Source organism: Cynocephalus volans, chromosome 5 (genome assembly GCF_027409185.1).
Source record: "Cynocephalus volans isolate mCynVol1 chromosome 5, mCynVol1.pri, whole genome shotgun sequence".
Lineage (NCBI taxonomy): Eukaryota > Metazoa > Chordata > Mammalia > Dermoptera > Cynocephalidae > Cynocephalus > Cynocephalus volans.
The window spans coordinates 49,299,928-49,327,052 of NC_084464.1; the positions used below are offsets into that span (position 1 = coordinate 49,299,928).

The 27,125-nt window shown below is 39.4% G+C and overlaps 1 protein-coding gene across 3 annotated transcripts in view; it reads right to left on the reverse strand.

The window, feature by feature from the left end:
- Positions 1-27,125, reverse strand: part of BTBD9 (BTB domain containing 9) — a 419,154-nt gene that overhangs the window by 71,574 nt on the left and 320,455 nt on the right. For 2 of the 3 annotated variants that reach the window (XM_063096890.1, XM_063096889.1), the window contains one exon: positions 12,274-12,381. The exons of the other annotated variant lie outside the window; for it this stretch is intronic. In XM_063096890.1, the coding sequence (XP_062952960.1) occupies positions 12,274-12,381 (108 nt within the window). The remainder of the gene's footprint in view (positions 1-12,273; positions 12,382-27,125) is intronic. 3 annotated transcript variants of the gene reach the window in all.

Consider the following 27,125-nt stretch of genomic DNA (forward strand, 5'->3'; position numbering starts at 1 on the left):
GATCATATCTATATTCTCACAGCACTTATATGTCTGTTTTTTCTATGGTCTTACAGGCCATGCAAAATTCTTGGAAAAAAGGGCTCAGAATCAGGAGACCTAGGGTCTAATTTGGGCCCTGCCATTTGACGAGAACTTGAGAAAGGCACTCGTGCCTTCTGTCTCAAATTCTCATCTGTAAAGTGAGAGGCTTGGACTATGATTTCCAAGGTACTTCTACTTACAATATTTTATGATTTTAGGATTCTACTCTGTATTTTACACAGTGTGTATTTTACAGTGTGTGTGTGTGTGTGCGTGTGTGTGTGTGTGTGTGTGTGTGTGTGATGGTTCCCAAATGTTCTATATAACATGTAAGTTCCTTCAGAGGAGAAATGTCTTCCTGTCTCCTCAGTATTTTCCCTCACAATGTAATATGAGCCTCTATCTACTAGAGCTGCTCAGCAACTATTACACTGAATCAAAGTTGGTTGGGCTGTGCATTTGATTACACACCTACAGAAGCTACCTTAGAAAAAGCTGGCATTGTACTTCCAAGTGGATCAATCCTAGTGTACCATGAAAACTAGCCAGATTTTTAAAAAGCAACCTTCCTACAATTTTTTTTTTTTTTTTTTTTTTAAAAGACGACTGGTAAGGGGATCTTAACCCTTGACTTGGTGTTGTTAGCACCACACTCTCCCACGTGAGCTAACTGGCCATCCCTATATAGGGATCCGAACCCGTGGCCTTTGTGTTATCAGCCTCACACTCTCCCAAGTGAGCCACAGGCCAGCCCTAATCTTCCTACATATCTAGTCCCTTATTTCCTCCTTTCTCTGAAACAGACCCAAGAAAGAGTGAACGTTATCAAGGTATACGTAAATAAATTACAGTGGACATTCAGGTAATAGAGCAGTCACCCATGTTTCGGAGGAGAAAGATCAAGGAAGAACTCACAGAGCATTTGGCTGGGTCTTGAAGAGAACATATTATAGGTAAAGACCTGAAGATCAGCCAGAGGAAATAAAGATAATCACTGGTCTAAAGCATGGTCTCATTTGACAATAGTAATTGGGCCAGACTAAAGGAAAGTAGGAACACACTTTTAAAGAGAGAATTAGAGAATTAGGTTAGAAAGTTTGGTTAGAGTCTGAGAGATATGGTAATTATATATTTGAAGTCTGGACATGTGGCCTAACAGGGGATAGAATATATGAAAACAAGATGTTTGGGAAAAGCTGGTCATGTAGAGATGGAAGATGACCCAGGCAAGGATCTGAGGCTTTCCTCAGACCATTGGAGGTCTCTGTATGGGGATTAAGGAATCACAGCAAGAACAATCCAGCAACTGTGTTCCTGACACGAGAATGGCAACAGTTGCAAACATGGTACAGATTGTGGGAAATCCATGAGCAGCTACTACAAATCCTCTAGGAAAGAGGTATGAAGGTCTGGATTAAGATGGAGGCAATGGGAATAGAAATTACAAAAGACAGGGTGTAACAGAAAGGATATGGTACCCAGCTGGCTGTGGAGGACAAAGAAGAGGAAAGAGTCAAAGGTGTAAGAGATGCCCAGGAGCAGGTGGCTACTGCCAACACAAGCCAGCGTACCAAAGGAGAGGAGCTGCTTTATGGGGAAAGATGATGATGAGTTTAGTTTGAGAAGCTACTCTAGAAGGAGCCAGTGGAAAATATGAATGGAAGAGACAACTGAAGTCAAGAGAATAAGCCAAGTAGTTAAGGAAGTGTGCCCTTTCAGTTCTGAAAATTGATTCTATGTGCATCCTGGACCTCTGAATTCATAGGAACACTACCCCCTCCTCCACCTTCTTTTAACCTTGAAAAAAGACAGCCTCTTAGCAAAAAACAAACAAACAAACAAAAACCAAAAAAAAAAAAAAAAAATGACATGAGCCTCTTAGCACTCTGGTATAGAGCTGAGCCAGCAATAATCATGGCATGGTTACCAAGACAGAGCCTTCTCATAAGGATCCAGACGCTGGCTGCCAACCTCTGGCTATAATTCAGTAAATGGAGGCAGGTCAGTTTAAGAAGATATGATCAAAACTATAGTGCTTTTCCTTCCTGCTCCCTTTGTTTGCTGACCAACAAACAGGCTCTACTTTCCTTTTTTGCAGATGCCCATGCTGGCCATTCATTTTTTAAAATGGATATGTATGATGTAGTGGTATCTGGTGCTCAATTTGCTTACCTACATTAGGGTTATGTGACTCTGACTTAAAGGTCCTTTTAGAGGTAGGTCTCTTGTCTGCACTGTTTTCTGGCAATACCCACTTCAGTGAAGGGGTTAATCAACGCTTGGTCATGGTAAGGGATGCTGACTGATCACCTATCTGGACACTGCTGGGGCTGGACTCTCTGCAGCTGAGCTCCAGGAATCCAGAGTGAGATCTATTCTGTTGAACAGACTCTATCCTGCTGGGAGAAGTACTTGGAATGACTTGGCAAGCAGTTAAGAGTCCCTCTCCAGAATTTAAGGTCAGGGGTTTTTTTTGTTTTTGTTTTTGTTTTTTTAAACTTTCACTCTGAAAATTCAGAGAAGCAATTGAAATGTATTAACTTGACAAATGTGGGATTTTAAATCAAATCAATTTCTAAACATAGGTGGGACACAGCTGGCAAACAGTTTTAAAAGCATTTGGCCTGTAAAGAAAAAGTTTACTCTGAGTGGTTAAAATAGAGGTTATGGACTTACAGCCAGTAACCAACCTCAAGTGATAAACTGTTACTAGGGGATCACAGTCATTAACTCGAGGGGCAAGGATAGATGTGATGACCAGAGAAAATTGAACCTCTGGCAATGATTGAGTTAAAATCTGTGAAATACGGCTGTAAATGAACCAAGGATGATAGGTCAATAAAAGATTAATAAAGAAAAGTTGGGAAGACACATTTGTAGTCTACAAGGATACATCATCAGGGGCAACTCTTATTCTCCACCATCTCTTCCTTGCTCCATGTGGCAGCACCTGAGCTGGGATAGAAAGACTTCCTGATCAAGCTCTGTGATGACGACAGCTCTAGATGGTAACAGGACACATGAAACCAACATGCATGTATGATTGGAGATAGAGCAACGGCTCTCATGCATCCATTCATTCAGACAAGTTCATACTGACCCCCTACAAGGGCTAGGTCTTCTGTAGGCTACGATGGGTAAGAGTGAGTAAAATAGACCAAATCTCTGCTCTCATGGAGAAGAGCAGCAGTAATGTAATAACCATGCTACGGAATGGGTCACTGCAAAGTACCATATGGGCTGTGAAGGAAAGTAAGCTCAGTTCTGAGAGGGGATAACAAAGTGATCTGATGGAGATGGGTGGTTGGGCAGATGTTCCTGAGAAAGGAGACCTTGATCTGAGAACAGAAGGATAATGGGAGTTAACCAGACAAAGGGCAGGGAGCGGGCTCCAGACAGAGGCCAGCATGGCATGTGCAAAGGCTCTGTGGGAGGACAGAGCTTGATGCTTGGTGGGAAGAGAGAGGAAGCTAGGGAGATAAGGACATGGAGAGCACCAGGAGAGTGCGGCAGGTGAGCCTGGAGAGGCAGGAGGGGCCAGACTGTGTGGGGCTCTCTAGGCAACAGGAGACCAGCGAAAAGTCTTAAGCAGGGGCAACGGCAGAGCCGTGCTTGAAAAGTGCCACTGTGACTACAATAAGCAAAGTAAACTTGCAGAATGGTGCAGAGAGTGTAGGGAGGCCAGTTAGTAGAGAGGAGAGCAGGAGAGAGATAATTGTAGTTGGATTAGTGTGATCTTGATTTATTTTTGTCATTTGGAATGTAATATTAATATGAAAGTTATTTCCATAATAAAAGAAAAATCCTTCTGACCATGTACATTTTAAGTGTGCTCACACAGCTCAGTGAGAAAGTTTTATTGAGGTATGCTTCATTTTTCTTATAACAGGCATGGAAAAACTTATTACCTCACAGCATAATGTGGCTCCTGGGTTCAGTAAGGAAGAGGGAAATGAGAACCCTCAGATTCTCCCTCCTCATCATCTGATACCCAAGAGGACTTCATTTCCTTCCAGTTCCTTCACCTGTCAAATGTTCTGGGTATGGAGGCGCCTCCCAGTGGGGGTCCACAGGACCTGCTGATAGCTCTAAATTTAGAACTCTGGCAGTTCTCATACTTAGCATCAAAATCCACTTTCCCCATGCCTTCCTCTGTATTGGTAAATTTTTGCATAAAATCTTTCTGCAACACAAAAAGTAAATCCACTTTAAATGTGCAGGTATGACTGAATGACTCCCTATTAATGTTTTCTATGCTGAATTTCATTTACTAGTGGTACTTTATAACCCTATAAACAACAGTTTGATTAACAGGTGTCTCCAAGTCTGGTCTAACATATAGATGGCCTTCTACAGGGAAAGCTCTGCTATCTCATCATTAACACAGGGATCTGCCTAGTATCAGACTTGAACTGCATGTGTGTGTGTTATTTGAATTCTGTTATTTTTTTAATTTTTAACTTTTTTGCCATTCCCTTTACAGGTACATGTATTTTATCGTTCAAGTTTTAAAACTCTTGACAAAATTAATAACAATGTTTGCCCTTTTAAAAAAAAAAAACAGTAAAGAACATGACTGGCTTTTTTCATTACTGTCAAATGCTGTAGAGAAAAATGGAATTAAATATGAAAAGAAAAAAATAAAACCTTCACTGAGCACTTTAAAAGTGACAATTACACAACCAGACCCCTTTAATTGGCTCACACTTCTGGAAGGATCGAGCAAGCATACTCCTCCCCCTTTGCAGGAAAGAGGGATCTGAGGAGAGCAGCCCGTCTATTACCACAGCAAAAGCTCACAGTAAATAGCAGTATTTCAACACAGGATCTGTGTGACAGTCAAGAGCTTCAATCCCTTCCTGAAAATTAAAACTTGACACTAACTATGAACTACTTCTCATCAGTAGTATTGGTGGTAAAGACATTTCCTCCTTTAAAACCTGTTTTCTTTCTGTTGCATCACATTAGTGACACCGAGCCCTTTACACCCAATTTCCAAATTACAAGGTTAGCAGCGATCTTCTGGAACCCATCCAAGGTTTTCGTTTTGTTAAGTGTCAGGCTAAGAAACAAAGCAGGCGGAAAGAAAGCTTTCTCAACTTTGTCACCAACAATGGCAAAGAAGATGCAGAAAATCACAGACAAAGTAAATTGTCTAGGTTTAAATGTGCCATTTTTCAATCTTGCTACACTTTGGAAGAGTTTACTGAGGCTGTAACTCTCCACCTTTAATTTATCCCATTGTCCTCAGCCATTGCAGCACTGAGAAGAAGAAACATGACTCCTCTTCCTAGATTCTTAGTGAATAAAATAGCACGAGCTACAGAAACAGACCCCAGAACAGGATGTTGCCCTTCCCCAGGACTAAGTGACAGTATATTGAGCAAGGGGACACACAAAGCTTCTCAGATACAAATTATAAACATGCTGCAGACCAAGCAGCAGACGAGCTGACCCCACACAGGTCTTTCCTGGTGACACAGAGACTGTCAAGGTGCTTCTCAGGGAAGGCACAGGGGAGGAGCTTCCTAAAGCTAGGATGCAACAGAAACTCCTCCAAGGTGGTGCACCCAAGTAGCCAGGCCCCTCTGAGAGGAGAAACCCAGACGAAAATGCACTTTTGGAATCCTGGGGAAAGGTAAAAGGAAGTTCTCTCGGAGAACTGGGCTATAAGGGGTCCATGGGGAGAAGCCTAAGAAAAATGCAGTTCAAGTGTCCTTTTCAGGGAAGCATAACTTGTGCTTGGGGTAAGTGCTGTCAAGGTTCTGAAGAGCTGTTGGGATATTGCTGTGTACAGCACTTATTTAATTTCTTTGACTTATTGCTGGCAGTGAATAAACCATGCCACTCTGCCAGCATATGCTATTCAAATAATGGCAAGGACAAACAACTACAAGATATTTATGGCTGCAGCAAGAAAAAAAATTCTTCAAGTAAAGTTTTCTTTTAGATTTTAAAAGAAATATATGTAATTTGGTCAAAAATGAAGAAAACGAGAAATAATTTCCATAATCCTACTACACAAAGGCAAACAGTAACATTTTGGCATATTTACTTTTAATTTTCTTTCTTTTTTTTTTCCTACTTGTGATAATACTTCTATAATTTTGTACACTGCTTTAAAAAATCTTATTATATAAGTATATTCTTAAAGTTATTAAAAACTCTTTGCAACATCATTTTTAATGAACACTTAGGTTGGAGAAAAAAATTTATTCAGAAGGGAATCTGGATGGCAAATCGGGCAGGCAGATAGAAAGTTTGTGAGAAAATTAGAAGCTAAAAGCTAGAAAGATGAGGTGGTTCTAGACTATAGCCACAGAATTCTCAAGTGGAAAAAGAAAATTTTCATTACTCAATTCATTATATTTAATCATTTATATTTGCCAAAATGTTTGCCAAGTGAAAAAAATTTATTTTTCATCCTTGGTGGTCTTAAAGTCCACAGTGATGTAGCTAGGTGAGGGGTGTCTGTCATCTATTCTGCTGTTTGCTTCAGTATCTGCCCAGTTCTCCTCAATTTATGAATGAGTAATATTTCATCTATCATTTTTCTAGAAATTCACCAAAATCTCTTGATTTGCTAACGCTCTTCCTTCCAGTTTGCAACACCTTTATGAAAGTATTCCCTTTGTATTTCTTTGGTGGCATGCCAGTGGTTTCTAGGAAGGGAGAAAGGTAAACGTGCCTACAATGTTTGCCATTTTGAACCTGAATTCTCAAAAGCACAGTGAGAATCCCTAGTGACTCAATCATTTTCCTTTCCTTCCTTGTTCCAGGCAGCATCCCTGCCATGTTATGTAGCTGTCTTGTTTCCTGACAGAGTGTAATCCCTCACATATTGGCCTCATTTGTGTTCATTTTTTTAAACCATTTCTTCACTGTGTCAGTGTCCCACTGATTAATAATTCTGTCTGCCAAAGTGATAGTGACCTCAACCATCACCTCTCCAAGACCACCAAGGATGAAGAAAAAATCCTAAAAGCTTCTACAAAGAAAAACAAATTGCTACAAAGAATAGGAATTAGACTATCAGATTTCTTATCAGCAACATTAGTTGCTAGACAGCAATAAATCCAAGGTTTCAAACTCCTGAAGGAACTGAATTCTATACTCAACCTATGATTCAGACATTCAAGAATTCAGGAAATTTGCTTTCCACATACCTTTTCTGAAAACAATTACCTACAGATTTATTCTGTGCAATGGCCACGAGCAATACTCTTAACTAAATATTCAGACTCCAAAGACCCAAACAAGGCACACATGGCTTCAGATTCACACAGGAGAGAGAAAAAGAAACACAGCAAGACAGCTGGGCAGCACCAGGCATTTCTTCCCAGTGGGAGTCCTTGTAGCAGAATATACAACAGTCCATGAGCTATTCTTTTTGGCTTGCAGGTGAGAGCTCAGGTAAGAGTATATACGACTCAACAATGGGCAGGTGTGGGGCCACTTTGGCTTAGAAGCCTCACATTGCAAAAAGAAACTACTATCTCTTCTAACAGCTCCATAAGCATAGATCTCAGAATCACAAGGGACAAGCCCAATTACAAAAGCCACCACACTTAGGGAAGCCCAAAGCTATGGCTTCTGACCAGATCTTTACCAGGCCAGATGCGATTTACCAATCAGGGATAATTTTTATCATGAGCTATGCTATTTAATAATAGAGCTGACATTCCACTTCTATCAGGTTTTCAGGGGAACAGATCTAGAAATGTAACCGGGCTCAAGGTCAGTATCTCATGCAATGAGAAAAAGGTTTTGTTAACCCTTTACCCACTTTCCACAAAAAGAAAAAGAAATCCAAAAATCAGTTTTACCAACCTAGACAGAAAAGAAAAAGAAATTTTAGGGTCACAGCTGTAGAGTAGGTGTAGGAAGCAATCTGTTCAAAATTAACCAATGAACAAACACTATGCTTCAGAAGCATCTGTAACAGGAAACGAGGCAATTAGGAACTTTAGAAAAACGAAAAGCTGGCTAATATGAAGCTATTTAACATGTGAAATAATTCTGAGCACTTGTAAGAAAATCTAATCTATTTGTTCTGAATAATTCTTCTAAGAGGGGCTCAAGTTTAGTAACACAGAACAGCATTTCCCTCACTGTAGATACAACCACTTATTAGATCTGTCATGAACAATGTTTATATAATCGAAATATTATAATGAGTTCTTAGTGGTTTTCTCTTTTCAGGATCAATTTATAGTTAACACATGGAAGATTTAATGATAAGTTATAGAACAAAAATAAGTATCATAAATCTTTACAATGTTATATGGTAGGACAGCTAACAGAAGCTAGAAAGAAAAAAGGGGAAGGAGAGAGGAAAATGTGGGGGTAGTAATTTCTTTATCAATATAGTAGGGAGTTAAGAAATACTGTCTATAACTGATGGATCAAAAAATAGAGGTTATAGTATACTGTTTAATGTTAAAAGATAAATAATAGCAGAACTAAAAAGGAAAATGTAACTAACAAAAATGAGGAGTAGTTATGTGAGCTAAAGTTCTCATTTTTCTATATCAAGAAGTTAATAAAGCTGATAAATTAATAAAAAGATGTGTAAAATAGTATTTATAGTTGAGAAGTTACAAAAACCAAAGAAAAAGAAAAAAAAAAAAAAAAAAGGTCAAAAGTAGTTCCCTCTCAGGAGTGTAGGATTGGAAGGTAAAATTTTACTTTTCATTTATATCCTTCTGTATTGTTTAATTTTCCATGTGCATGTTTTGTATTTATAATTTAAAAACTGATGTCAAAAACAGATTTAGAGGACAGCAGAGTAAAGGAATCAACAATGGAAAGTGGGGTCTTTTGAAATAAGGCTAAGAGTACAGGATTAGATTATGTGAAGAGATGTAAAAAGTAATTTTAAAAAATTAGTCAACACAAAAGCAGTGTTATCTACAATAGAAAATGACCCTTTATCCTGAAAGCAAAACAAGAAAAGTTCAAACTATAGCAGAAAGGACTTAGGAGAGCTATAAAGGAAAATATCCTACCCCAGGAGCAGAAAGACAAACAGAAAAACTGGAGAATCTTATTCCCTAGGAATTTTTCAGAGGACAGCAAAAATCTGTGTTCTCATTTCTTGACCATGTAGAATGCTATGAAGAGGCAGAGCTATGATCTTTAAAGATTCTATATTATTTCATTTATAACATGACTCACACTGTTTCAATAAAATACAAGCTACAATTCTTGAAGCTAATAGAATCTTCTCTTGAGGTCTGCTCTGCAGTATATTAGTTAAAAAGGAAAACCTTTCATCTTTTACCATTTGCATATCTTCTATATTTCTTAAGGCCTAACTTGAAAATGGGAGGTACAATAGATTCAGGTTATGCCTATAAACATAAAATAACCTTTGGTTCCATTGATTCTTAGAGGGTTAACAGGCACTTGCCTTCACGTTACTATTCTTGTTCTTCTAATGTATTATTTATTAATTTGTAAAACACATACCTGCTGTAGCATCTAAGTGCTAAAATACAAAGTTAGAAACATATAAATTAATCCACCAACTAAAGGAAACAAAAGAGAAAAAAGAAAGAAAAAGATGTTGATGCCTTAATGCAAAGCTACTAGGAGAGGATCTAACAAGTGAATGGTTTTTGAATCAAGAAAAAACCCATTTAACTAAATACAAAACCATTACAAGATGTACCTAGTCAATAGTCAGTCAATCAGCTAAAAACCCACATTGTATATAGCACCTTCAACAGGGGGACACAAAAGAAAGAGACGAGGAATCCAGTTTATAACACATGAAATGACAGAGAGGGGGTGGCGGTAACCTGTAAGACATGTAAAAGTTGATGAGCTTTGAGAAAGAAGAGAGTCTGGTCTGGGAGCTGTATACTCAATAAGCAAAGACTCTGGAAAGACAAATGGGTGGTTTTTCACGGGCCTTGGAGGCCTTCCCATTGTATAAAAAGTGTTCTAGGAGTTTGGAAATAAGTTAACCACCTTGCTTCCCTCTTTTCATCATCTAGCTTGGTTTAGCCCTCTTTGGCAGTGCTTTGGGTACTAGGAGGCAGTCTGATAAAGTGGGAAAAGCCCTGGGCTTAACTCTTAGCTCTGCTAAGAAAAGACAGTTAATCTCTCTGAGGTTCATTTTCTCTTTTATAAAATAAGAACAGTATCCCACACGGGGTCTTGTATTCAGGACAGAATGAGATAAAATATATGAAAGTACTGGAATACTAATTAGGAAATAATTGTTAGTCTTTTTATGCTGCGGCAGAGATGACCACAAGATTTGTGCTCCACTATGAAGTGGTTGTCCAGCCAAGAGCTGACTACACTTCCCAGCTACACTAGCATCTAGTGTGGCACTGTGACTAGTCTTGCCAATGGCATGTGAGTGGAAGGGACGTACACTACATCTAGGCCAAGGCTTTTCAGAACCAGGTATACCTTCTTTCTGTCCTTTCCCCATTTACAAGCTAGATGCAGATGATGCTGATGAGGGCCTAGATGAGGGCAGAATCACAAAAACGAAATTGCCTGAGTTCCTCAGTCACTTATAAAGAAGAGCCACTGGACAACCTGAAACACCCACACTGACTGTTACATGACTGAGAAACAAACTACTGGGTTAAGCCACTGAAATGCTGAAGCTTATTCGTTACAGTAGCAGGTATTAACCTACACAAACATGCTATAATAACAGTGGTGATAGTGTCAGACATTGCATCAAATAAGCCATCATTAAATGCAGTTAAGAAATCTTGGCCAAATAAGCACATGAAAAGATGCTTAACATCATTAGCCGACAGGGAAATTCAAGTCAAAACCACAATGATATACCACTTCACTCCCACTAGGATAGCTATGACAAAGAAGATGGACAATAACAAGTGCTGGTGAGAACGTGGAGAAATTGGAACCCTTATACATTGCTGGTGGGAATGTAAAATGGTGCCACTGCTGTGGAAAAGTACAGCAGTTCTTCAAAAGTTAAACACAGAGTTACCACGTGACCCAGCAATTCTACTGCTAGTATAAACCCAAAGGAACTGAAAACATATGTTCACACAAAAACTTTTACAGGAATGTTCATAGCAGCATTATTCATAATAGCCCCAAAGTGGAAACAATTCAAATGTTTATCATCTGATGAATGGATAAACATAATATGGTATATCCATACAATGGAATAGTATTCAGCCATAAAAAGAAATGAAATTCTGATATATGCTACAAAATGGATGACTGTGAGAACATTATGTTAAGCGAAAGAAGCCAAAAACAAAAGGTCACATACTATTTGATTCCATTTATATGAAATGTCCAGAATATGCAAATCCATAGAAACATAAAATAGATGATTGGAGGCTGGGGCTGGGGGAGTTGGAAGGAAACAGGGAGTGACTGCTAATGGGGAAGAGGTTTCTTTTTGGGGTGATGAAAATGTTCTGGACATTAAATAGTAGTGATGGCTGCTCAATTCTGTGAATGAATACACTAAAAACCATTAAATTCTATATTTTAAAAGGGTGAGTTTCAGGGTGTATGAATTATAACTCAATTTTAAAAAGAAATAGCCATTTGCTCTACCTGGCCTCCCAGAGAATCTGGCTCTACACAAAAGGCACTTAGCTCTTTCCATGTTCCATGATTCTATGCTGGTCAGAACCCAAAGAATCCTTCCTCCTAGCTTCTCCTGCAATGAGGTGAGCTCATACCCCAATGCCATATGCATTAAATACCTCCGTTTGCCTATGGAGAATGTATGGTACAAGGCTTTCTTTAGTTTAGGCAACAGTGTAGCTAACACTGAGATGAGATCAATATTTAAAGCTACCCCTGAAATGATATGAGGGTAGGGAGTAGGATAGAGCCCCAGAATAACTACTAAGGTGTATATCACTTCAGAAAAATTCTCTAAGGAATAAAAAAAATCCTAAAGGGATACTATGAGATGTGGGGGGAGGGCCTGAGAGAGTACTGCATAAGGAAAATATCTTTCATATCTTTTTCCCCCTGTTTAGGTACATATATCATTTTCAAAAGTTTGAGTCAAGTTCAAACCACAAGATAGAGCTTGTTTGGTCACATCAAGTAAATTCTCATAAAAGTACTTAATAGTCAAAACTAAAGTAAAGGATCATTGCAATGTTTTCAACCTCCAAATAAGAATATAATTTGGTGATTCCATGATTTTTTATTAGAACCCCTGAACCCATCAGAAATACTGTCTTTTCCACTGGAATAAATTCTAGAAAAGACACAACTTACTTGCAGGAGACTTTAGTTCTATCAGCGACCATGGTCCACTGTTGCTGGTTGGTAGAAACCTCAACGTAGTAGCTATAGCTTCGATCATCACAATCCCAAAGTAATAACCTGAACAAAGGGAAAAACACAGGATTGCTGTAAATGTTCTAACTGGCTGTTTCCTTGGGCTGCAGGCATAGGGGAATGTATGTCTACTATCTCCCTCCCATAGGCCTCCTTTGCCTCACCACACTTCCAGGACTGGAGAAAGAAAGAGAATCTCAAGAAAGAAGGAAAAGAATAGGCGCAGTCTGCAGTGAGAGGCTTGTCTTTTCAGAAGTTTATTTCATAAGTCACCCAATCCTAGGGCAGCCTGTGTCTCCCTAGTGCCAAAGTTCTCCAGATTGGCTTAGGAGGAGGAGATGGACCTAAATCCTCCTTCCTGCTTCTTCAAGGTGTCATTTCCAGTTGACTTGGCTGACCAAAGGTCACATCCTTGAGACCACTGCTCACGGGGGGGGGGGGGGGGGGGGAATCTGTACTTTCTAATTGCTGATAACCAGCATGCCCTCATGACCATTATTACCATGTTTTAGATTCCTTCTCTTTCTCACCAGAATTTTTGCATAGCTTTGGTAAGATCACCTGATTTGGAGATACAGGCAAACATATATTCATTAGTAAAACTTTCTTAGTCATTATTTAGAAATTAATTATTTTGGTCCTATTTTTCTTATTCCCCTTTTCTGCCCAGATAAAAACCTAAGCATTAACTGTATGATTCCATTTACATGAAGCTTGAACCAGACAAAATTTATCTGTTGGAGGCAGGAATCATAGTAGTGATTGCCTCTGGGGTAGATATCGATTGGGAAAGAGTATAAGAGAACCTTCTAGAATGCTGGAAATGTATTAATTTTGATCTGAGTGGTAGTTACACAGGTACAGATGCATGGAAATATTTATCGAGCTATATGCAAAAGATCTGTGCACTCTATGTGCATTATTCCTTGATTTAAAAAATAAGAATTATTGCAATGCTCAGAATCTGAAGATCAGCATTTTGCTTCTGACAGTGTCACATGGGAGATAAATCATTGTTTTCTATGATTTCAGCCTTAAAAGTCCTTCCCATACAAAATATGTATCTTATTATTTTATAGTTGGTCATGTGTGTTTGCTTCCTCTACCAGCTGGAATAGACAGCTCATTGGAGGCAGTGCCTATGTCAAACTGATTTTTCTACGCCCAGTACTTGGCACAGCGTACAGTTTACACTCAGTGAATGTTTGCTAAGTAAATACGTTCCTTGTAACAACTGCAATAATAATGGTCACGACAGCCAACGTTTAGTTAAAGTTTACTGTGTATCAGACAGTGTTAAGTGCTCTATACAATTTATCTTATTAAATCCTTCTAAATAGTCTCTTAGCAAGCACTATTATTCTCATCAAATTACAGATATTGAAAGTGAGGGTTAAAGCTTTTAAGTAATTTGTCTAAACTCATACAATTAGTGAGTGGTGGATATAGGGCTCCAATATGGTATCCTGACCCAAAGCCCATTTCTGTAAACCTGCTGTTTCCTTTACTCCACTTTCTGAAGTACCCTCATATGTATCTGGGTCATAATTTACAACTCGTAACTTATCACTCTATAAAAGTAGTTCATGCTAGTTTCCTTTAATCTTGCAGTTATAATCAATGAAAATCCTTTGCACAAGTTCAGTTTCGTGTCACCTACAAAGCTATTATTGAGGATTAGGATTGCTCCTGTGTTTCCCTTTCCCATTCCTTGTTTTCAATTGTAATTATGTTTACTATCAATGACTAGAACCCACACTATCTAATATTTTAAAATTCATCTTTAAGTAGAGAAAACTGTTAAAAACTTTTGGAAAGCATAAACAGATCATACCTACTGATTCCCTTTAATTCACCTGAGTATTTAATCTCTCAAAGTACTCTTGAATGAATCAGAAAAAATTTCACCCCATTGTTCTTAAGTTTCCAATAATTCTACTCTTAGATTATGCCAATTTGCCTAATAAGTGAATGATTTCCTCCATTAGTCATTTCCTAGAATATTATTCTAGTCTTTCAGCACTTTTATGCAGTTAGCCTATGCTAACTTACATTTATTCCGAGTAATTTTCAAATGTAGTTTTTGCTTCTATGTTTGCATCTCATTCAGATTATAAAACTTTTAGAAAGACCTTTAATCTTTCTCTTTTTAAAAATGCTACTCAAACATGTAGGCTCACTGTTCATGATGTATGTTCCACATATGTTCTGGGCTGATATAATCCATAACTCTGTAAGAGTAGATTAAAACTAGTTAAAAAGCTTCAAGTTAATCATTCTCTTCATTTAACAGCTCTGGTATCAGGTTCGTTCAGAGACAATGTTGAGGCTCTTTTCCTCAATGGGATTTTGGATTATTTATAGAGAGCCAGGTTTGTCATAAACCCTACCCTTCTAGATAATCATGAGTTAGTGTTTCTATAGAGTGTCCAAAGGAAAACAATCAGTCCCTTTTGGGATAGTACCTAACCAGATCTCAAAATATTTCATGGAAAAAGACTACTTTGAGGATATGAAATACAGAGAAGATATAAAAGGAAGACCAATTATTAGTATCATAAATGTTCTAGTAGAGTTCTTGGAGTGAGAGCATATTAGAAGAATTCTTAAAGTTGTGCATGTCATGCCCTGTAAGTAGCTTATTCTATAACGTTCTCCAATTTGTTTCAAAGTGAACTGTTATTTTTAAATGAATAGCATCTCTAATTCTAGGGTTTTGTTTTTTGGTTTTTTTGACAGCTGGCCAGTATAGGGATCGAACCTTGGACCTTGGTGCTATCAGCACCATGCTCTAACCAACTGATCTAACCAGTCAGGCCCCAGGAACTGTTTAATCACATAAACATAGTGCATATTGTTCATAATTTGCTTCTTTTGCTTAATAGTCTACTATGAATACCTTTTTGCATCATCAAATATTCTTCTACATCATTTGTACTGACTTCATAGTATATTTCCATAGTTTATTTAATAAGTCTTATTACTGGACACTTAGATGGTTGATAATATTCACTGTTATGAAACTCTATGATGAACATTCTTAGCTAAATCTATGATTACTGCCTTTGAAAGTTTCTGTAAGTGAAATTCCTACAGCAGGGCATGTAAACATTTTGAGGCTTTGATATGTATTACAAAATAACTATATACTTCTCCTTCCCCAACCCCAAACAAAAGCTAATATCAATTTATACTCATACTATCTGAAGTGTATAACAAATGCCTATTTCTGTGCATAATCACCAATACTGTATATTATGTTTAAAATATTAATTTGAGAGATGAAATATATCTCATTAACTTTCAGTTTTTTGCTTATCATTGAACTTGAACATTTTGTACATTTTCTACTTATATTTATGCTTTTAATAACTTACAAAATGTCCTCTATATTTAAAGGATATTAATCCATTGCCTATCATAGTCTGCATGTTGAAGATATTAATTTTTATTAGCTTAGTCTATCGATCTTTACCTCAATAATTTCTCCCTGCCTAAGTTCTTTTTTTCTGAACAGCATCCAAGTGCACATATCTCCTCTCTATTCCTCTATTAGGGGTCTCTGGGGAATGGAAATGTGGCGTCATGGTGACTCCTGAGTGGAAAAAGGACACTGCTGGATCTCAGTTTATCAAGCCTAGGGCTCAGACTCACCTACGTTGTAGAGTTTTTAAGAGGGATTTTAATCATGAGCCAGGACATTTATTTGCTTGGAATTTAGGCTTAGCCAGGGATGAAAATCCCTTTGTTGATTCGACTGAAAAAAGCCAAGTGCAGCTTGAGGACACTAAAGGAAAAATTGTTTCAATCTCTCTTTTTCCATGGAGAGAAATTTTATTCTAATAAAGTACCACAGAAAAACCCACCAACTCCCTTCACTTCTTTCCCTGCCTGCAAAGTCTGTTCTTATGTTTCTGTACTGGCAACAACATAGAGCTATTTCTGACTTGTAATCTGGCTGAGAATGTTTGCAGTGAGCTCACCAAGGACAGATACACTCCCTATGACCTTCACTGAGATGAACTCCTTAAACATACCCCATATGCATCCACCACACAATACCACCCATACATTAGAAGGCATTTTCAAAAGAGGCTGAATAAAGGAAGCCGCTCAGCCAAGATCTATTGATGCGGATCGGGTCTGTGTTTAGTTGTTGCCACAAACTTCTCTACCTAATGAGCACTCCATGAATGCCTGGTGACATTAAATGTTGTTTCCTCCATCTTCCCTTATTCTCGTTGTGGAGTTTCCCTAAAAGCAGCGAAATGCTGTTTTTTTAAAAAATTGATTAGCAGATGTGATTTTGCTTACATCTTCCATAAATGATCTGGCTGGCTGCATACCATTGATTACCAGGGGTTCAGTTTACAGCAACTAATTGCTCTCCTTGCTGGTGTTTTGATACAAAATTCAATAGCGAATATGTTTTCAAAACTCTTGTCTTTGTGGCTTGAGTCAGAAGTGACTGGAGGCAAACCCAGTGGGCTGAGTTTTCCCTTCTTTAAAATAATTGCTCTCTCATCAGTCTGTGAAGAAAGTTTCCAAATTGTAGCATTCTAATTGGAAAGTCTGCATTATGCATGCGATGACAAACTATGTTGTGCTGAATGGCATTTTTTTCATCCTTTTCTTAGGGGATTAATTCTGTGCCAGATTGTGAACAATGGCTGAGGTAGAACAGTTGAGATCAACAGCTTCTCCAGTGAACTGGTACCTTTTAGACCAGGAGCAAGTGCCTGTTTTGCCTGTTTCTAACTACACATCTTGTGGGAGACTACACTGGAAGACCTGGGGCTACACTGTTGATGTTGCTAAGAATTTTCTCATTTGGATGAAAACAACTAAAGAAAGATCAACTGCCAGGATATCAGTTAAAGTCAAAGATACTCCTGAATTCAAAAATTTATAGACTATTCTTTGTTAAAGATCCATTAAGTTCTTCAGAAATAATTGTCTTCCATTCAACAATTCAAAAAATATTTACCAAGTACCAACTAAGTAACATGAGGCAAGGCACTTATTTTACTTATATTTCACAGTTTCATCCCTGTGAAATTAAATGTCTAGACTTAATGATTTCTGAGGGCTCTTCTAGTTCTAACATTTTATAATTCTCTGCTATAGCATATGCAGCAGAAGATTTTTTGGTATGTCTGTACATTACTCGGTAACTCCTCTCTTTGAGAGCTGTTTGCAGCCCCACATCAAGGTGGATGTGGGAGGTTCCTGAGCTCAGTTTTTGTCCTGTAGACCCAATGGCATCCTAGAAAGCCACATGACCCATGCTGGGTAATCAGATTTCCTTTCTCAAAAATTTAGAATTATGTAAGATTCTAGCTTAATTGGCCCTGTTCACTTAAAATGAGATGAAAAGGCAGGCATTCTGGGGTGATTCATTGTAGGCACAAAGAAGCAAAGAAAGCCATCTGCAGCAAGAAGCAGAGATGACAGATGGTGTGGCCAAGAGAGGGCTGCTGGGGCTCCTGACACATTCCAACATCTGGTTTTAGTCCCTATGAGAGCCATCAGAGTTTCTGCCCTAGTATTCCATGAGAAATCTCCCAATCACTTAAAGTCACTATTTATGACTTAAGCCATCTTTACTTGGTTTCTGTTACTTGGAACCAAAAGGGCGTAGAATAAGCTCCTAGCAGAGTACACAAGACAGAAAAGGTACTCCACGAGGAGTAGATGTTATAGTAATGAGGATGGCAGTGCCACTGTGGTGGCTGCAGGGCCAGAGGGACAATGAAGTAAAGAACAGGATGGTGGGAAAGCTCCCTTTGGACGGCCATCTTTTCATTCAAGCATGAAAGAAGATTGTTTGCAGAAGCCAAGAGTCCTGTGACAAGGTGACAAGGCAAAACAGACTTTGGAACTGACTCAGTGGGGTCAGCAGAGCTGCAGGGAAGGGGCCTTGCAAAGATGGAATAATCAGCATAGTTTATAACTCTCCTCGGCAGTGGTACCTGGAGTGCAGTTGACAGTGACAAGAAGGATACAGTGCAGGGTCAAGGACAGAAGGGCCAGAAAAAGTGCTGACCACTTCTGGGCTGCTGAGGAGGTAAGTGGGGTCAGAGAGGGCAGATTAACTTTCAAAACAGAGAGGGACTGGAGGTTATGACACAGAAGGACAGATGCAACAGCCGGGAAGGTGAGGGAGAAAGGTAAGAAGTTGTAGTCACGAAAGGAAACAGTGCTTTCCCCTCACTCTTCTGAAGGAGAAGCAAGGAGACAAACGCCACATCCAAGCTGCCAGAAGGAACTGATACAGGTTCAGAGAAACAACTTTACTGGTGAGAAACTAGGATTTTCCCAACATGAGAGGGCTCCTTATTGTCTGCTGTCACAGGGTTCAATTATGTAGCTTCATCCCCAGATGGGGAGCAAGGTCCAGCTGAGAAGAGCCATGGGAGGACTGCAAGTCCAAAATGAGATTCTCTGCAGGAGACTAGAGCCAAGCAACAATGTTTTATCAGAACTGCGTGAAGCAGACAGGTGGCTGTCCTGCAGATTCCAGACATGAGAACTCCCGAGGAGCTGCCACCACGGGGGCCCTGCTTCTAAGTGGGCCACAGCCTCTCAGGGTAAAGGGGATACCGGGCTTCTTCTAATAGCAGGAGGAGAGAAATTCAGGCTGCTCACCAGATGGAATGGGTTCTTGGGAAATACATTAGTCAGAGGACATCAGAGAGTCTGTGTACTTTCTGATACTGTTTAATCCCTCACATCTGGTGCGTGGAGGGTGATTTCTCTAAGAGAGGAAGAAACAATGGCACTGGTTAATAATATTCTTTTGTGGCTGGCCAAGGAAAAGGCAAGCACAAGCTCTTGGTTGTCTGGAACATGCAGTTTCTGTGTTTAGTCACTGAAGCCGCAGGATGGAAAAAAGCGGGAAGGTAGCAAAGTATACACCTTAGCTCCACTGTGTAGGCTGGCTCATTGAAAAAGGAGGAAATAAAAGGAGTTTCCTCACCTGTCAAATCTTAACTTTGATACAGTATAATCCAGGTAAGTTATTTGAAAGTGGAGAAATATCAATGAGAATATGCCTGAAGGATATAACTATGGATAGCTAGATTTGGCAAAACTTTTTAAAATTCTGAGACAATACAAAACTATCAAATTTTAACACCTAATTGAGACCATCTTTTCACTCCCTGGAGGGATTAAGTTTTTAATTTCAAGTTTTAGGTGATAACATAAAAGCTAATACCATACTACCAAATAGCATGGTTGCCACTGTAATATTCAACAGAGACCGAGTGTGGAATGAACAGTGAACAACTAATCATAATCCCACCTTGCATTCACACAGACCTCACTGGTTGCAAAATGTTTTTGCATACATTATCACATTTGGGGGGAAAAACAACTTATAATTAGCACATTTCCTGCTTTCAATGAAATCTATTTTTCTAAGTTCCTTGGTTTTCTTACATGGGCTAAACACTGCCCAAGCAATCTTTTACAGATTATTCAATCACTTGGCCTAGGCTTAAGGTCTAGTTTCATACTACACAGTCCAATTTAGTGAAAATTCTTTCATTTTATGTTTTCAATGTGGGTATATGAGAAAATTTTGTCCAGGCCAAACAGCCCTTGGGAAAAAAGGCAGTTTTCTTATATTTTTGAAAGTGACTCTTTCCAATACAGCCCCTTCCTTAAGCAAGATGTTGGCATCAAATACATTGGGAACCGTTCAAATGGTCTTGTGATATTTTAAAAGGTGAAGTCTCATTATGTTACAGAGCACTTGGGCAGCAACACACTAAGCAGGTATGCAGCCTTTACAGATCTTTCCCTGTGTTTAAATTTGGCATCAATTCCCCTCTCCGCAGCAAGGCCATCTGCCTTGATCCCAGCGGCTTCCTCATCATGACGAGTATGCACAATCAGTGAGATGGGACTGTTTTGGCTCACCAGCAGGATCAGAAAAGGATGTGCAAGAGATAGAAATGGCGAGGTCCTGCCCAGACCACAGGGCTTAGCTCCCTAGGTATCAAGTCCAGCTCACTTTTAGCTACATTTGTTAAGAAGGCTATTAAGGGCTGTTGGGATTTTAAAAGGCCAGAATCAGTTTTTTTTCTTTTAACAGCTGAAGGCAATAAGCATTTGTGTGAGCTTTTCTGCTCCCTGTCCTCAATTCTATGAAATTATTAGAAGGGTGAGAACAACACAAAGACATGTCAAAGAGCTCAGAACTCACTAAAGTATAAGCTAAGGGTTAGGGATTTTACTTTTTGGGTCTTTGCTTAACATTTATGATTCCTGTTGAACAAAATGGCCCCAGTGTGGGCCTTTACTCAATAGGTGGGGGAGTAGTCACCTGGCTCCAGGTGACTGCATAACACCTCCCTTCAGCTTTCAGGACCAAGACCGGTCAGGAGGAATCACCTGACCATGCTTCTAGAGTGTAGGGACCATGCGTGGCTAATGGTCTTGCTATTCCTCATGGTCCCTAGCACAATGCTTTACAGATCATAAGCTCTACTGAGTTAAACTGAAGGAGTCATGGGGAGCAGGACAGGAGCGCATGATGGAAAGAGGAGCAGGAACCACAGATAAATCACCTTTCTCACAAAACTCAGGTAGCTCATCCCAGTACAGAACCTTCAAGGCTCCATGGACTGAATTATGTTCCAATCTGAAAACAAACCCCTCATCCCCAAGCCAGTCTTCCACCCCTAGCCCCCACACCATTTTGGAGAGTCTCATATAAAAGATAATTTATGAAAAATATCAACTCTGACTGCTATTTCATCTCTTGAGCTTATTCTTCTGCCCCTCCTCTGATCACATGCTAATATGTGCCTACATGCACACAACCTACAAAGCACCAAGAAGCAGAGCCAACAGAAATTTAATAAGCGCCTTTCTATTCCCTTGGGTCAAGCTTTCACAGGAATCTGTGTCTGTGGGAGAACTCACAATTTAGCTACAGGCAGATCTTTGTATTCTCTCAACCTGGTGATAAAGGGAGATAATGGAAGGGCAAAACAAGGTGGGAAGGCTCCTCTCTAAATATCACAGCAAGAGAACATTCCAGCAGGGATGAACTACAAGGCAAAACTCTTCCTATTCAATCATGTAATCTCTCTACTTCTGTTCTTACCCAGTCTCTTCTCTGGTCTCTCGGGTACTATTTTCCCACACCTCTTTCTCTTTCTTATCAGCCTGACCTTTTCTCCAGGGTCAAATGTGGGTTTCAACCTTTGCTCCAGCTTTGAATCATCTTCTTTTCCCCACAGGGCACACTCTACAAAGTCCTGAGCTCTTGCTGAAAATGGTTTTAAACCACTTGTCCATCAGTTCAGACCCTTACCCTCCTCCAGTGGCACCTCTTCTGCAAGCTGTTGCCCAGTCCTCCCTTGCGTCCTCTCTCTACTGAACTACTACTGCCTTCCTCCCACTGTATTCCCAGCTCTGGCATTCATTCTCGTAGACCCCATACAATGAAAATCAGTGTGTCTGTCTATCTCTCTCTCATATCTACTTGGTCTTCAGTTTTCTCCTTGTAAGTCCCTTCTCTAATAAACTTCCTTCATGAAATCTTTTGTAAAGGCTTTCGCATGAAAACAACCACCCTCTAAAACACAAAAATAAAACTGTAATAAGTTGCAAGTGCTATAAAATTTAAACAATTAATGTAGATTATTCTGTTTGAAGGCTGAGGTGTCCGATAAAACATAATTCTCCATGTGGTACATGCCTTACCATTAAAATAAAGACAACATTAATGAGAATAATAGTAGTAACATCTTCTCCACCAGTATATAAAGGTGAAAATCCTAACTACTAACTACAAGTTCTGTGTGATAAATCTTTTGAAGGATGGTAAGAAGCCAGAAAAAAAGCAATATTTTATGTAACTTTTTGTAACAGCTAGAAGAAAAAATGGCTAATTAAGTTTTTCAATAGAATTCTTCTGATCACTGGCCACTCAGTAGTTTTCTTGATCCAGGTCTTCAAAGCTAGGATCACAAGTTTTAATTCAAACGTCTTCAGCTGAATGTTAATAACTGTAACTTTCCTAACTGCTAAACAGCTGTAATTAAACCAAACTGGTGTGAGTTACAGGACCAAAGCCTAAATGAACAGGTGCCATTTTTTGTTGTTGTTCTGGAATTGCCTATGCCATTCCCCCCAGAGCAGGAGGCCCAGGCACAGGCTCCACACGGGGAGGGGTTGCGGTTCTCCCCACTGCTGCACAAGATGTGAGGATGTAGTTTTTGTCTCATGAATACTCACCACAATTGCAGAGCAGCTTCCCCCTCCCTCCCACATTTGTTTGGCTGAAGGATGCTCAGACAAGAGAAAAGCACTCCCTCTTTGGAATGCATTCTGCAAGAGCTGCCTTTCTAGAAACAACCCTCCCAGGTGCTCACATGAATATTCACCAGAGTGACAGGGGCCAGTCTCCGTGCCATGTACACTAATCCTTCAAAATGTATTCCAGGCAAGCTACGAGGGTAAACTCCCATGCAGAAACTAGGCTTTCCAGTGATGGATACTGGATGGTAGAAAGAAGGAAACCTGAGTGAAGGAGGCAGAGATGAATAAATGACTCCTACCTACCTAATGCCCTGCTGCAGTTAGATTTTACTACATTGACTCAAGCACAGCATGAGGCTTTATTAGAATACTGCACTCTGTGAATTAAACTCTTTCTTTTGTTTAGCTGGCTCACCCTTCCTCATCAAGAACAACAAATATTTATCTACCCTATGTTCCATAACCCTATCTGCTGGACCCCTTTTTACTTTCTTCTTATTTTGGCTGATGGGACCTACATGGGCATCCTGAGAACACAATGCACGCACACAGACACCCTCCACACTCCTTTATGTTACTGCCCTGACTCACATTCAGAAAGATATAGACAAAAAAGATTAGGAACTTTCACAAGCCAGGGAAGGAATCATGCCCAGTGTTTGTGAGATCTCAGATGTCTTGGGATCCTCCCACTCGGGCAACCAGTCTGGGTCATACATGAGACTTGGGACAATCAACATTCAGGTGTCAGGGGCTGGGAAAGATCCTGGAGGTAACCTCTAAGCAGCTGGTGCTGAAACTGTATGCACATTCTGCACCTTAACAGCTTGGTGACGTTAAGGAGCTTGGGGGCTCCTAGCAGCCCAAGGGAAGAGGGACCATGAGCAGGTAAGAAGAAAACAGTGAGGCTTCAATTTATCTCCTTAGCCTATTTCAGCCATGAAGGGCTCCACTGATCTCCTTAAGTCTCTGATGCACACAAGAACATTCTGAGGCAACAAGTAGCAGTGGTATCAGATGGGAGACAGGAGTCCCAACTTTGCCTCTGTCTTGCTTTTTGCAACATGCCTTCTCAGATTTATAATCTGTTAAAATGGGGTGGGGGGGATGCAGGGGGAGAGAAGGAGATGCATTTTAATTTAGATGATTTGTGGTTTCTCTTTTTTTAAATCTATTTTTTCCTTTTAAACACAAAGTGATATATGATAAATCCCTTGGTACTTTTTAATCTATTATAAAAAAATTATACTAATTGCAAAATATATAAACCAATATTTTCAAAAATATTCTTTAGTAGCAGAACCTCTTTTACAAACAACATCTTGGAAGAATCTCAATATCTAAAACAGATAAAAATAGAATGACTCCACAGAGGTCAGAGTTGGGGATGAAGCCTCATCTGCCAGGAATTCCTATTTGCCCCTCCTTGTGGCAGCCCACAAGGCTCATTCCCCCACAGAACACAGTAAGAACACTACTGGGTCATGGTAGGTAACTTGTCCCCAAACTAACTGCTGATTTTCAGTACTCTTTTAATAGCAGGCTTATAAGTATTATTACTCACATTTTTTGAAACAGAGAACGGCAAGTGAACTTCCCCAACTCCACTTTTACCTATATGGGCCAGAGATGTTAGTGAGAAAATGAGCTGAATAGATTAAGCATTGGTAATCTATGCCACATAGATGACTGTTTTCGTAAATTAAGTTTTAATGGAACATAGCCAAGTCCACTCAGCAGACTTGAGTAGCTGCAACAGAGACTGTATGGCCTGCAAAGCCTAAAATATCTACTACCTGTCCCTTTAAAAAAAGTTTTCCAACCCCAGGAAAAAGCAGAAAACCAAAGTTATTCTTATTGAGCAGTAAAGAGTTATGGCACTAAGGTAAGAAATAAAGGTACAATTTAAACTAAGGCTGAGCTTAGCCTAGAAATGTCTACGATCTCTTCTGTGTTTCAATAGATTTTAATGTAGCAAATTCCCCATGGAGTTTTTAGATTCTGCTATAGTCATAATCCCATCTTTGTTATTGTGACAACTGTACTGACAATTCTTGGCTTGCCTTTCACCCCCAAATTTCTGGTATCTCTCCTAAGAGAAAGAACTAGAAAGGAAGTAGGACAAAAAGAAAAAGAAGCTCCAATTATAAATGAAAACCATTTCCCAAACACTCCTTATTCCCTGGACTGATAATACATCCAGGAGCTACATTCTCAAATTAAAGATGTTCATAGGGGGTAGTCATTGGCCACCGACCTCCAGATTCCTACTAAAGGGATAGAAGTGTAGAGTAACGTGAAGAAGTTACAGAGATGTTTAAAGTCAATAAACAATATGCCCCCACCCACCCCCCACCAAAGTTATATAGTCATTGATAAGGCAGTTAATTTGACAGCAGTAAAATAAGAATGTATTGGTTATAGAGGAAGATGGCACCACAGACTAAACCATACCAATTAAGGAGACACTGTTGAGTTGCTTGTTGGTTACCCGGTGAAAATGGATTTGTGTAGGTCTATACCCTTGCCATCTCTCCAGCTCTGCCTATTGTGATTATAAAAAAGCATTTTACAAGATAGCTGGCCAGGGCTGTCTGTACTACAAAACAATAAAAACCTTACAGTACTTGGCGTTTTAACAGAACTACTCATTTAAAATCTTTAATGAAACCAATTTTAAATGGATGACTCTGTTTAACATGCTCTTTCCAAGTAGATGCAACTAATCACCATAAATTCTCCACTTGTCTCTAATATAATCACGATAAAGCCATTTTCCTGTTTTACTAGGACGGCTGTTAATCAACATGATATTATTTATCTGGTTACCACCAATTCTCAAACAATTCTCTATAGATAATGCTGTTCTTTCCAACAGAGTTACTACGGACTTTCTAATAAAGACAATACTTGATTATATATGCTTCATTATTTCTTTAAATTCAGAGAAGAAATGAATACACAAGTGTTAGATGTCAGAAGAAGAATTGATGACAGCTTGTACTGGACATGAGGGGACAATTAAATGGCATATGCCTATGGGACTTAGGAACAAGAGCTATCACCCTAGACCCCAGTCACCCTTTTCCACAAGGTTCTTGCGATAAGTAGATGCCAAGGAAAGTTCCAGCAGATGAGAAGTAAGGGGACACTTCACTGCTAAAGTAAATAGAATAAGTAGTAGTCGTAGAACTTTTGGCCCCAAACCCTAATGTAAAGGGCACAGTACATGGAGCACTCCCTGTTCCCAAGCTGTATATGCCTGAACAGTTTCAAACCAAAGCAAGCCAGGGGGCCTGCTCTGTCCCTTCTTCAACATCCAAAACTTATTCTTGGTTCTTACCACTACAATTTAAGGAAGGATCAACCCAATATGCACTCTAGTACCACAGAAACAGAGTGAATATGGGAGGAGATATCATTGTTCCCACTGCTTAGCACTGAGCTGTCCCTAGGCTCGGGCAGTAGTCTTACCCTCATTGTCTTAAAAAAGAGGAATTAAGAGTGTCCAAGGGAGAGAAAAAGATGGGTCTGTTTACCACCTTATTCTGAGAGAAAAGAGTGGAGAGAGCTGGGGGGGGAGGCAGAAACAAGCGGAAGTGTGGGAAGGCAGGGCCTCCTCTAAGCAGGAGTGGTCCTGGCCCACGCTACTTAGGGCCCGGTGGGAAACCAGAGACACAAGAAGTGAATCCATCACACTTTTGCCCAGGTTGAGCCCTGCAAATTCACCAATCTGATTAGGTTCAACCTTGTGAAGTAACTAAATGCTTTTACCACCACCAACATTTTAGGGAGGAGTGAAGACAGATGTAGGGGAAGGCACAAAGAAATGGAGAAAGGAGAAGCAGAGGGTATCTGAATTTCTTCTCCTTAGATTTAAAATCATGGTATTGCTATAATTACCCTCTCACTGACTGTACTTCTCATTTCAAATACCCCAGAAGCCAGAAACATTCACTGTAATCCTACAGAAAAACTCACTACATTATCCAAGAAGTTAGAGAAAGAAAAGACTAGAGATAGTATGACAGTCATTGCCCATATCCCCTTTGAAAGTCAGAGGTCTTTTTATGTATCATGTCATTCCAGGGTAGATGTACATGACTTTTCTTTAACTCCAGATCTTAAAGACTGAAAATGTTATTTCTAGCAGAACTTTTGAATAATTAATTTGTCACTACAAAATAACATGGATATGCAGAGAAGTTTCTGATACTGGAATTTTATATGTTCACAAGAATAGTCAACCTTCTATAGCCCCATAAGGGAAACAGATGCTTTAGTTAATCAAATACATCTGATTAACAGATTCCATATGGATTTTCAATTTTAAAAAGAATGCAGATATGATAAAGTATACCTAACTATAGTAAAAGCAAACCAAATTAAATTTATTCTCCTTTTGATCAGTCAGAAGGTACCTGGGGTCTTGCCCTGCCTCCTAGATTTCATTATGAGCTTGGTAAAACACAGACCAGTTACAGAAAGCCAGTAAATTAAATGTTCGTAAT